At 45.6% G+C, this 13,620-nt stretch overlaps 1 protein-coding gene across 1 annotated transcript; it reads left to right on the top strand.

Annotated features, from left to right (window-relative positions):
* The first annotated feature begins 11,122 nt into the window (after positions 1-11,122).
* Positions 11,123-13,594, top strand: LOC119333343. The gene is made up of 4 exons (XM_037606270.1): positions 11,123-11,155; positions 11,482-12,713; positions 12,838-12,889; positions 13,325-13,594. Exons 1-2 carry the CDS (start codon positions 11,123-11,125, stop codon positions 12,583-12,585), a joined length of 1,137 nt encoding a protein of 378 aa, XP_037462167.1. The 3' UTR covers positions 12,586-12,713; positions 12,838-12,889; positions 13,325-13,594.
* The last annotated feature ends 26 nt before the right edge of the window (positions 13,595-13,620 follow it).

The following is a 13,620-nucleotide window of genomic DNA, read 5'->3' on the forward strand; positions in this document are numbered from 1 at the left end:
TTAGAGCAACAAGTATAATCGTATCTCAAGCATAGTTACCTAGCATACAAATTCAGTATATGAATTTGATCCCATAATAGTTTCCCTTTTTGTGTCAAGCGGTAATCCCTAACGTATTCACGTTTATCCAACGTTACTCCCATTACATAATTGAATGGGGTTTTCTCAGGATTATTAAAGTAGTACATAATATTTTTCACATAACCAGCATCGAGGGTTTTAGGAGATTCCCCATCTCCATGAGTAGCAAGTACACCTATTTTTTTTTGGTATTTCGTGTTCCATATCCATAACTAAAGATAAAGAACAACTAAGAACAACAAATAAAAATTACTTAGTGATAAAGCAAACAAGCACACACGAGAATATTCACCCCACGCTATTGCTCCCCAGCAACGGCGCCAGAAAAAGGTCTTGATAACCACAAGTATAGGGGATCAATTGTAGCCTCCTTCGATAAGTAAGAGTGTCGAACCCAACGAGGAGCTAAAGGTAGAACAAATATTCCCTCAAGTTCTATTGACCACCGATACAACTCTACGCACACTTGATGTTCGTTTTACCTAGAACAAGTATAAAACTAGAAGTACTTTGTAGGTGTTGTTGGATAGGTATGCAAGATAATAAAGAGCAAGTAAATAAAAAGTAGGGGCTGTTTAGATCAAGACACAATTAAGTTAGGTTTAGTAGAGAGTCTGTTATTACGAGAAAGTTATTTGTCCCTAGGCAATCGATAACTAGACCGGCAATCACTATTGCAATTTTATTTGAGGGAGAGGCATAAGCTAACATACTTTCTCTATTTGGATCATATGCACTTATGATTGGAACTCTAGCAAGCATCTGCAACTACTAAAGATTCATTAAGGTAAAACCCAACCATAGCATTAAAGCATCAAGTCCCCTTTATCCCATACGCAAACAACCTACTTACTCGGGTTTGTGTTTCAGTCACTCACGCAACCCACTATAAGCGAATCATGAACGTATTGCAACACCCTACAGCGGGGATCCCTCACGCTTGCGCGACATGGAGAGCACCATATGACAACACCAATAATAAAACATGCAACTCAAACCAATCTTGATCATCAAATAGCCATTAGGAAAAAACGGATCTACTCAAACATCATAGGATAGCCATACATCATAGGGAAATAATATATAGCGTTGAGCACCATGTTTGAGTAGAGATTACAGCAGGTAAGAGATAGGTTACACCACTGCATAGAGAGGGGAAGAGTTAGTGGTGAAGGCGATGAAGTTGTTGGTGAAGATGACGGTGATGATGATGGCCCCCGGTGGCACTCCGGCGCCACAGGAAGCAAGGGGGAGAGCCCCCCCTTCTTCTTCTTCCTTGACTTCCTCCCTAGATGGGAGAAGGGTTTCCCCTCTGGTCCTTGGCCTGCATGGCATGGGAGGGGCGAGAGCCCCTCCGGGATTGGATCTGTCTCTCTGTCTCTCTCTGTTTTTGCGTTCTCAGATTCTTCCCTTTCACCGTTTCTTATATTCCCGGAGATCCGTAACTCCGATTGGGCTGAAATTTTGACATGATCTCTATCCAGAAATTAGCTTTCCTGCGGCGAAAGAAGGGCATCAACCGCCTTACGGGATGGCCACGAGGGTCAGGGGCGCGGCTGCCTCCCCAGGACGCGCCCCCTACCTCGTGGGCCCCTCGAGCATCGTCTCGCGTGGATTCTTCTTCCCAAAAATCATATATATATTCCAAAAAAAATCTCCGTCAGTTTTTATTCCGTTTGGACTCTGTTTGATATGGATATTCTGCGAAACAAAAAACATGCAACAAACAGGAACTGGCACTGGGCACTGGATCAATATGTTAGTCCCAAAAATAGTATAAAAAGTTGCCAAAAGTATATGAAAGTTGAATAATATTGGCATGGAACAATCAAAAACTATAGATACGACGGAGACGTATCAATGAGTTCTCGTCCGAAACCCTGATATTCCGAAAGACATTGTCCAGTTTGTACACGAAGTGCGTCCAGTTTTTGCCGTGACCCTCCCTACTCTTCAGCACATGCTATGCGGGTGAAATGATGATACCATGGCAAGTTTCAACATTTTCATAGTTCATTTTGTAGTGATTTTCAATTTCACGGTCATTTAGCTCTCTAAACAAATCGGCAAATGACTGAAAAATAGCAAATGATGTCAGAACGTGTTGGAAATTGATGACGCCGCTTTAAATGCTGCGTACTGAACGCAAAAGAAGTCAGGATTTCAAATAAGTTTAAAAAATATTGAAGTGCCCATGTAACAGATGAGTTCTCGTCCGAAACCCTGATACTCCGAAAGACATTGTCTAGTTTGTACACGAAGTGCGTCCAGTTTTTGCCGTGACCCTCTCTACTCTTTCGCACATGCTATGCGGCTGAAATGATGATACCATGCCAAGTTTTAACATTTTCAGAGTTCAATTTTGTAGTGATTTTCAATTTCACGGTCCTTTAGCTCTCTAAACAAATCGGTAAATGACTGAAAAACAGCAAATGATGTCAGAACGTGTTGAAAATTGATGATGTCGCTTTGAATGCTGCATACTGAACACAAAAAATTTCTGGAGTTCAAATAAGTTTAAAATACATTGAAGTGCCCGTGTAACAGATGAGTTGTTGTCTGAAACCCTCATACTCCGAAAGACATTGTCCAGTTTGTACACGAAATGCGTCCAGTTTTTGCCGTGACCCTCTCTACTCTTTCGCACGTGCTATGCGGCTGAAATGATGATACCATGCCAAGTTTCAACATTTTCATAGTTCATTTTGTAGTGATTTTCAATTTCACGATCATTTAGCTCTCTAAACAAATCGGTAAATGACTGAAAAACAGCAAATGATGTCAGAACGTGTTGGAAATTGATGACGTCACTTTGAATGCTGCATAAGAAACGCAAAAAATTTCTGGAGTTCAAATAAGTTTAAAATACATTGAAGTGCCCGTGTAACAGATGAGTTGTTGTCTGAAACCCTGATACTCCGAAAGACATTGTCCAGTTTGTACACGAAGTGCGTCCAGTTTTTGCCGTGACCCTCTCTACTCTTTCGCACATGGTATGCGGCTGAAATGATGATACCATGCCAAGTTTTAACATTTTCAGAGTTCAATTTTGTATTGATTTTCAATTTCACGGTCATTTAGCTCTCTAAACAAATCGGTAAATGACTGAAAAACAACAAATGATGTCAGAACATGTTGGAAATTGATGACGTCGCTTTGAATGCTGCATAGTGAACACAAAAAGTCCGGAGTTCAAATAAGTTATTAAAAATAAAAAAGAGGTGCAATGCTGGTTAATTAGTTTCAAGCCTTTCGGAATAGTGTAGGCTGCACTGCACATAGCTCCGTGCAATCTATACTATTCCGAAAGGCTTGAAGCTAAGCAACATGCAAGTGAGCATTGCGCCTCTCCTTCATCGTCTTTGCACTCACGGCTTATAAATCGCTCATACTGCCTCTCTCTTGGCGAGGTGGGACTAAAAATCAGCTTACTAAGAAACTCTAGTACCGGTTAATGTCATGAACCAGTGCTAAAGGTCTTCGTGGGGCCCCAGCCTGACCATAGCCTGACACAGCCTCATTAGTACCGGTTCGTGGCATGAACCGGTACTAAAGGTTGCCCACGAACCGATACTAATGATGTCCGCCCGCCTAGCCGTTGGAACCGGCACTAATGGACACATTAGTGCCGGCTCAAATTCAAACCGGCACTAATGTGCTTTACATTTAACCCTTTTTCTACTAGTGATTCTTTGTGGATAGATAATGTGCAGTGAATAAACGCTCATTACGTTGGTCTAGTTTTTTTGAACATCAGTACAGACGCAAGCGCTCATATACACGCGCATACACTCATCCCTTTAAACACACACACGCACACCCTACCCCTATGACCACCTCCGAAAGACTGAGCTAGCATATCATCTTGAGATTTACGAAGTTACCGTGGGCACCTCGTCGTCGACGGGAACGTCTCCTCCCACTGAATGCGCATCGCCGGAAATCCTGAAATAACTCCAGAAATAAATACGAGCACCAGGATTTGAACCCTGGTGGGCTGGGGATACCACAGTCCCTCTAACCATCCAACCACAGGTTGGTTTGCATCTAGATTGGTCTAGTTATTCCTTAATAAGTGAGGTAACCCCGCAAGTCAGAAGGGTCTTGGTTGTACAATAAAATCTCGATCCGACAGTAGTCTGTTATGGGGTTATTTGGATGCATCTCTCATAGTAATATATTAACAAGATATAAACAACGGTGTTACCAGTGGCATGTTATTTGTCTAAACAGAACTCCGAGCACAGGTACACAAACCTTTACGCCTAGCCTATTTATTTTATTATTGTCATATTTTAATCACCTTTGGGATTTGATTTGGGAAACTACAACTCTTTTAGATAACAAGTTCTTGTAGAAATCTCCTCGTTAAGCATCAGTTCTCATGGGTTCGATAAACCTAGGGTCACCATCATACTGGATCTTGGAATAATTGCATTGTTATGTTTATGACAATATTTTCCATCTGCTAAAACCATGCAATTATGTGCTAACATCACAAGTTTAGACAGGAAGATCATGAGCCACTAGTGCCTGCTTGGGCACGGATGAAAGCATTTGTTAGGAATTGTCCTAAACATGGCATGGATGAATGACTAATTCCTCATGTGTTCTATTCCCTTCGTCCCAAAATTCTTGTCTTAGATTTGTCTAGATACGGATGTATCTAACACTAAATGTAACTAGATATATCTGTATTTAGACAAATCTAAGACAAGAATTTTAGGACGGAGGGAGTATAACGCTTTAAATTCTTTATCAAAAAACATGTTTGATACAGCTACAAGAGAAACTATTATGTAGAAAGAAGTTGTTGATGCAAAGAAAATTCTTGATGATATGCAAGAGAATCATGCTCAATGGAATGTTGAAAGATCCATGTCTAGAAAGGAAAATTCAATTATCAAAAATAATAATAATGAAGAACTTACAGTAAAATTGAAGAGCTTATATGTATGGTTAAAGTTAAAGAAGTCCTACAAATACTATTACTGATGTTGATGTTAATGATATCAACTTTATTGCCCACAATAATTATAATCTTAGGTAGAAGAATTGAAACTACCTAATCACCCCACTGGGATACCCTACCGAGGGATTTGCCGGAATTATCTCTGTCATCATCCGTTAGGACGGAGTCAACGGGGCTACAACATATATTTCTGTCATCTCCTTTTTGGGCGGTGAGGTTAGGCTTCCTCATCATGCGTACGCGAAGGCGGAATCTCGTGTGAGGCGCTTCATATCGATTCAATGGTTCAACAACGACAATTGCAGATCCAGGGGCTAGTTCTTTGGAACATGTGCATAAAGACTTTCCGATTATTATCGACAAGGTCAGGCAGTCTCTGGTAAGGGACCGGCGACAACTCATTCTAGCGACAACAGTGGTCGTTCTGTGTGGTTCAGAGATCGACCTTGATGCAATTTTTATTACATTTGGGAAGCTTTGTATTTGTACCCGTGGTAAAATATTATAATGCGTCCGGATCCGTTTTTGAGAAGAATGAATGAATTTGTTTATTTAGAGAGAGAGTGAGAGAGTGAACGAATGAATTTGGCGGCGGAAGCTAAGGGTATGTACAATGGTTTTATCTTAGAAATACCATGTAGGATAAATGATGAAATGATGAGGTGCAGAAGAGAGAAATCATAAGAAAAAGTTTGTCCTCTTAGTTAAAAGAAGACGAGAGATGATTTCTTAGCACAATATGTCTCACCATATTTTTAGGAATAGCTAGTTATTGAAGATAGGGCTAAGAGATGACCCATTACAGACATATTTTTTGTCATATCTAAATTACATGCAGGATTTAAGATAAGACTATCTTATCAACCATTGTACATGCCCTAATAACCGATGGGCTTGATTTGAACTTTCAGAAGAAAAAAACATTGCACTCATTTGGAGCGCATGGAGTGAAAAGGCCCATTTCACTCATGGAGTGAGAAGGCCCGTGGAATTCCTTCCTGAGTTGCTTTCACCAACCCCTCAAAAAAAAAGAGTTTGCTTTCACCAACCAGCAGCTCGTTTCCCCACCCCCGCCGCCGCGCCGCCATGCTCCGGCTTCGGCGCTGCGTCCTCACCCAGCTCCTCTCGTCTCGGCCCGTGTGATGTCCCTAGCAGCAGCTAGAGAATCACAAGATAGAAATAGAAAATGGCAAAGGGATTGACCGAGAACGAAGGAGCTGGAGCAGCTCAGTTCATTCATTAATTCGATAATTTGCCCAAAAGGCTACAGGGAGTTTATATCCACACGCTTACAGCCGGTCTGTCCGGTCAACACACGCAACACAAAACCAACGCATGCCTACCTTTCCGTCATGGTCCCAGCCGTGTCTGGGACCTGCCTGTCAGACACACACGTAGTTGGTGGGGGTGTGACAATCGCCCCCCCTTGAGTTGGAGGCTCATCCCAGATTGCAGCATTAGGAAAATGATTCTTGAGTACATAGAAATCTTCCCAGGTAGCACATTCCACTGGAAGAGATGACCACTGAACCAAAATTTGCACACTTGCAGCATTACCTTTCTTGACCATACGGCGATCCAAAATTGCTTCTGGCTGCGGGGCATTTCCTTGTAGTGTGTCTGGAGCTGGTAAAGTAGTGAAGACAGGAGTATACTTTGCCAAGAAGGGTTTCAGCTGTGACACATGAAACACAGGGTGAATGGCACTAGCTGCAGGCATCTCCAATTTGTAGGCGACCTCGCCTATTTGTTCCAGCACGTTGAACGGGCCAAAAAATTTGAAAGCCAGCTTTGGGTAAGGTCGATTTGCTACTGAAGACTGTGCATAGGGTTGTAGTTTCAACAAAACAGGGTCACCAACAGAGAATGACCGGTCTGTGCGACCCCGATCAGCATAAGACTTCATCCTGTTTTGTGCTTTGAGCAAATTTTCTTTGAGCATGTTAGTAACTTGTTGGCGCTCAGCAGCAACATTATGGGCAGCGGAAGCTTGATCCACAGATAGGTGAGGCAGTGCACCAAAATTGGGATCCATTCCATACAACGCCTTGAAAGGGGAGCATTTGATGGAAGCATGGTGGGAGGAATTATACCAGAATTCGGCCATTGGAAGCCATTGGCGCCATTTTCCTGGGCAATCATGAACAGCACAACGCAAGTACTGCTCCAAACATTGGTTGACGCGTTCACTCTGCCCATCAGTGGCTGGATGATTAGCAGTACTGTAATTGAGCTTGGGGCCCACAGCCTGAATTAGTGCTCTCCAAAAATTACTTGTGAAAATAGGATCTCGATTAGAGACTATCGTTTCTGGAACGCCATGCAATTTCACCACTTGATCAAGAAAAAGCTTTGCCACAGAGGGAGCGGTATAAGGGTGTCGGAGAGGCATGAAGTGTGCATATTTAGTCAAACGGTCCACCACTACCAGTATGACATTCATGCCCTCCGACATAGGCAAGCCCTCTATAAAGTCCATGGTGATGTCATTCCATGGCTTGATGGGAATAGGAAGAGGTTGTAATGTTCCAGCAGGGTGACATCGTTCACTCTTTGCTTTCTGGCATGTGGGGCATTGCTTCACAAAATCCTCCACTGCCATTTTGAGTCCAGGCCAAAAGAACACCTTACGCACCCGCTGATGGGTGGCATGAATGCCGGAATGCCCCCACTGGGCTGTCATGCAAAGCACTGAGAAGCTTTGTTTGCAAGGACAACAGGTTGCCAATGTACAACCGCCCATTGTAGCGAATCAAGCCCTTGTCCAACGAATATCCACGTGCATCAGGGCTCTTCACGGCTAGCTGAGCAAGTAACTCGGTGGCTTCAGAGTCCATATCATAAGAACTCAAGATTTCTTGTGCCCATTCAGGTTGACAAATTGACAGGGCATTCATCTGTAGTAAGTGACCCACTCTGGATAAAGAGTCAGCAGCATTGTTCTCGCTGCCCTTGCGATACTTTATCGAGAATTGCAAGCCCAACAACTTTGACATTGCCTTTTTCAGTAGTTCAGTAGTGAGGTGTTGATCCGTAAGGGAGCACAAACTCTGATGATCCGTGAGTATAGTAAAGGGTCCCCGCTGGAGGTAAGCACGCCACTTGTCAATTGCCATAATTACAGCCATGAACTCCTTTTCATAAATTGACAATTTACTATTTTGTATTCCCAATGCTTTACTCATATAGGCCACTGGATGCCCTTCTTGTGCCAATACAGCCCCAACACCCGTATCACAAGCATCGGTCTCCACAACAAATGGCAGTTTAAAATGAGGTAACGCCAGTACCGGAGTGTTAGCCATGGCGTCCTTCAACAATTTAAAAGCCACCGTAGCTTGGTCCGTCCAGATGAACCCTTTTTTGGTTAGAAGATTCGTGAGAGGCTTGGCGATGATGCCATAGTTCTTCACGAACTTTCTGTAGTAACCGGTTAACCCCAAAAAACCTCGCAGCTCGGTTGTGTTGGTCGGGATGGGCCATTTGACCATGACCGATGTTTTTTCTGGATCGGTGGCCACTCCCTTATGAGATATAATATGTCCAAGATACTCTATACTGTTTGTGGCAAAAGAACATTTTGTCATCTTGGCATACAATTTATGTTCCCGCAGAATAGCTAGCACGAGCCGCAAATGTTGAAGATGTGTGTCCAGATCAGGGCTGTACACTAGGATATCATCTAGGAAGACAATGACAAACTTCCGAATATAGATGGCAAAAAATGAATTCATTAGGCACTGAAACATGGCCGGAGCATTTGTTAAACCAAAAGGCATCACCCTAAATTGGTAGTGGCCATGATGGGTTTTGAAAGCTGTCTTGGGTTCATCCTCCTCCAACATCCGGATCTGGTGATATCCCGCACGCAAGTCTGATTTTGAGAAAAATTTAGTACCTCCCAACTCATCCATTAGTTCATCTGCAATTGGCATTGGGAACTTGTTTTTGATAGTCACTTCATTTAAATTGCGGTAATCTACACAGAAGCGCCAAGTGTTGTCTTTATTTTTTACCAGCAACACCGGGGATGCAAAAGGACTAAAACTAAGTTTGATTAGTCCTGCATTGAGCATTTCCTTGACCTGCCTCTCAATCTCATCCTTCTGCAATGGAGAGTAGCGATATGGCCTAGAATTCACAGGTGGTGCATCTTTCTGCAGAGTAATTGCATGATCAAAATCCTTATGAGGCGGTAAGGTTTTTGGCTCTTGGAACACATCATCAAATTCATCTAGCAATTTCAACACATCAGGAGAATTAGATCCTGTCACTTGGTCTGTCGGAGCAGGCTCAATCAGTGCCAGCGCCCATACATCGTTACCAACTAAAGATTTTCGAAGCTGGTCAATTTCCATGACCTGTAATTGCTGTTGTTTTTCAGTGAGAATACCCTGCAAATGCACTTCCTTGTCACCGTACGGGAAGGAAATGTGCTTGTTACGCCAGTGACAAGTCATGGGACTAAAACTGTCCAACCAGTCCATCCCCAACACGGCATCATAAGTGCCCAAGTCCAGAATTCGCATGTTGTGACAGAAAGTTGCCCCTTGACACCACCATGTGAGTTGCGGAACTGTTGTGGTGGAGTATATACGAGAGCCATCAGCAAGTCTCACGGCAATACTTTTGGCTTCTTGGACAGGGAATTGTGCCCGATGCATAAAATCTGAGTTGACAAAACTGCCCGTGCTACCGGAGTCGACAAGGATTAGCATGACCTTGTTACCCACCAATGTTCGGAGACGCAAAGTGTTCACGTCCTCTGTACCATCCAAGGCGTGACTGGAAAGCATCGAACATGCTTGGTCTGTAGTTGGTTCCTCCAGCAGCTCCAGAGCATGCACGGTGTCGTCAGAAAAGACTTCCCCAAATTCACCCAATTCAATCATCATGAGTTGAGCTCCTGGTTTACACTTGTGCTCTTTAGTGTATTTGTCTCCACAGCGAAAACAGAGGCCATTGGCCTTACGGAAATCCCGCAATTGACGTTCCCGAGCATAATCATCTGTATTTTTTCGGCCTCCGTCTGTTCGAACAACAGCACCGGTACCCTGAGGGGCCACATAAGTCACCGCAGTGGTAGGGTGTTTGATGGAAGCTATCGGTCGTGTACGAGGACGCTGGTGATCATGCTCTTCCTCCTGTATGTGTGCCAATGCAACAACCCTGGTAACACTAACTGGGTAGTGTAATCTGACTGCAGCACGAAGCTCATCACGTAGGCCATGAATAAAATGAGACACAAACCATTTGGAGGGTAGTGCGACATCAGTAGATAACAAGTGATACATGTAGTTTTCAAAAGACCTCTTGTATTCAGCTACTGTGCCTGCTTGCCTAAGTTGCAGCAACGTCGACATCTGCCCATCATACTCATCAGACCCAAATTCAGCAACCACTGCCGTGATGAAAGAATCCCAATTAATCTGGCGATGAGTGCGCTTGTAGGCTTGCAACCATAGAGCAGCATGATCCTCAAAATACAGTGTAGCAGTGCCAATCCAATGTCGGACATGAACATTGTACATCTCAAAATAGGTATAGCAATTATCAATCCAGAGCAGAGGAAACTGCCCTCTGAAGACTGGAAATGCGTGTTTGGGCGGCTTCAGGTGAAATCCCTCGTGGCGCTCATGGCCGTCATCGTCATCGCCCCGGACACGACGGCGCTCGTAGTGGTTGCCGGCGTCGCGGCGGCGCTCGTAGTGGTCGCCCGCGTCGCGGTGGTCGGCGTCGCGGCGGTCCTCGCATCGCCCGCGTGGAAGCGGCTCACCGCAAGGTACGGACCGCAGGTTGTACGGCTCGTCGGCGTGACCCTGGAGGTGACCCTCAGGGTCGTCCGCGTAGGGTACCGACGCGCGCAGCTGGGGGGCGCCGTTGCCTCCGCCGTCGAGCTGATTTTGGGCGGGCTCGCGGGGAGGAACAGCCGGGGAGTGCGCTCGCTTGACCTCCTCCAAATCCGAGCGAAGCTCACGGAGCTCGCCCGTCACCGGAGCGAGCTTCTCGTCAAGCGCTTTGGTAAAGAATTCCTGCAGGGATTTCTGCATCTCCTCCATCTCGAGCAGGATGAATCTGGTCTGGGCGTTTGGGATTGGTGATGTACGCGACGCCATTGTGTGGAGTAGAACGACCTAGTCTGATACCAACTGTGATGTCCCTAGCAGCAGCTAGAGAATCACAGGATAGAAATAAAAAATGGCAAAGGGATTGACCGAGAACGAAGGAGCTGGAGCAGCTCAGTTCATTCATTAATTCGATAATTTGCCCAAAAAGCTACAGGGAGTTTATATCCACACGCTTACAGCCGGTCTGTCCGGTCAACACACGCAACACAAAACCAACGCACGCCTACCTTTCCGTCACGGTCCCAGCCGTGTCTGGGACCTGCCTGTCAGACACACACGCAGTTGGTGGGGGTGTGACAGCCCGCCTCTCCCGTCTCCCAGCTCCGCCGCCTCATCTCTGCCGCCGCGCCCGTCGTCTCCCCGAACCCTAGCTTCGCGGTGGAGAACTACCTCGTCGACACCTGCGGCCTCACCGGGGCCCAGGCACTCAAGGCCTCCGCCAAGCTCAACTACCTCAGGTCCCCCTCTAATCCCGACGCCGTCCTCGCCTTCCTCGTCGGCCTCGGCCTCTCCAGCGCTCACGTCGCCGCCCTCGTCGCCAAGGACCCCAAGTTCCTCTGCGCCGGCGTGGAGAGGACCCTGGCCCCCGTCGTCCTCGGGCTCACCGGCCTCGGTCTCTCGCATCCTGAGATCGCGCGCCTCGTCTCGCTCGGCGGCGCCCAGTTCCGTTGTAGATCTATCGTCTCCAGCCTACAGTACTACCTGCACCTCTTCGGCTCCGCCGAGAAGCTCTTCCGGGCGCTCAAGTACGGCTCCTGCCTTCTCTCGTCCGACCTTGAGCTTGTGATCAAGCCCAACGTCGCGTTCCTGGAGGAGTGCGGGCTCGGCGCTTGCGATATTGCCAAGCTGTGCACCTACGCGCCATGGTTGCTTAGCACCAAGCTGGAGCGTCTCCAGGCAATGGTCGCATGCGCCGAAGGCATAGGCGTGCCTCGGGGCTCCGGGATGTTCAGGCAAGCGCTGCAGGTCGCATTCTACGGCGAGGAGAAGATCACAGCCAAAGTGGACCACTTGAAGAACATGTTCAGGTGGTCGGATGCTGAGGTGCGCATTGCTGTTTGCAAAGCTCCAATGGTGCTGACGTTGTCCAAGGACCTGCTGCAGAGGAAGTCAGAGTTCCTGGTCTCTGAAGTTGGGTTGGAACCGGCATACATTGCTCATCGGTTGACATTGCTCACTTACAGCCTAGAGGGCCGGCTAAGGCCCCGGTACTATGCTGTAAAGTTTCTTAAGGAAAATGGATTGCTAGATCATGGACGAGACTACTATGCTGCAGTTGTGCTGCGCGAGAAGGTATTCATGGAGAAGTTCATATGCCCTCACAAGAAAGCTGCACCGCAACTCGCCAAAGACTATGCAGCAGCTTGCAGAGGGGAAGTGCCGGCTAGATTCAGATTTACATGAACAAGACCAGTATGAAATTTCGTGACATTTTCACTCTTTGTGTGAGACTCAAGAGAAACATGCAACACATGTGGTGGCTACCATAAGCTAAGCTGGACTGTCGAAGACTCGAAGTAATTGTTCTTGAGGTGTGTTTATGCATTTACTTTATATAATGGTTGATTGATCTAGGCAGGGGTAATGGCTCCTGTGTAGTGTTCAGTTTTTTTGGAACGAATTACCTTTGACTGACAAATACTCCCTCCTTGTCAGGCTTAATTCAGAAGTAGTCTTCTATCTATTGTCGGTACCTTGCCTTGATGTAGTAAGTTTACGAGATATTTGATATCCTGCAAGTATGACACGTTTGATTGTTGCATCTGTGAATTTATTTATGAATCTGCAAAGAAGAGTGAAATACTTCTATCGTTCTTTTTTTGGGGCACACTACAAAACTTGTAGTATGATGGTGTGTAACTATGTAAAATTATTTCATGAACTTATCATGATTAATCAATGAAGGGAAGTTGTATCTAGAGAACATTCTCTCTATCTTGCTAGCATGCATGGGTTGTTTTTCCAGCCAAGTGGATCTCCATAGTTTGATTGCTTCTGTTGAGCAAATGAACAATACCGCACTGATGGCACCCCCATCTTCAGATCTGGCTGTTAAGCGAATATGCATACTGCTTCACATTTTGGCTCAGTTTTTGAGTTTCAAGTGAAGTGCGTTGGCTGAGCCGGCTACTGTTGTGCACAGGGTGACGGCGTGTCCTTGATGGTGGTGCGGATAACGAAGAGATCGCCGTCTCCCTGGGGATGATCAGGAGACAACGCAGCAGCAGCAGCAGAGGGAAGCTGCAATAATCCTGCCATGCAAACTCAGCAGCACATGTTCCCAGCCCTCTATATTTACACATACGCCTACTAAAATTTTATCAGCAACGATGTACTAGTATTGTTATGTTTCCAGAGCAAACTCAGCAGCAGAGGTTTATTTAGATCAGCTGAAGAGGCTAATATACCTTCTTTTTTTTGCGGGTAGAGGCTAATATA

Source organism: Triticum dicoccoides, chromosome 7A (genome assembly GCF_002162155.2).
Source record: "Triticum dicoccoides isolate Atlit2015 ecotype Zavitan chromosome 7A, WEW_v2.0, whole genome shotgun sequence".
Lineage (NCBI taxonomy): Eukaryota > Viridiplantae > Streptophyta > Magnoliopsida > Poales > Poaceae > Triticum > Triticum dicoccoides.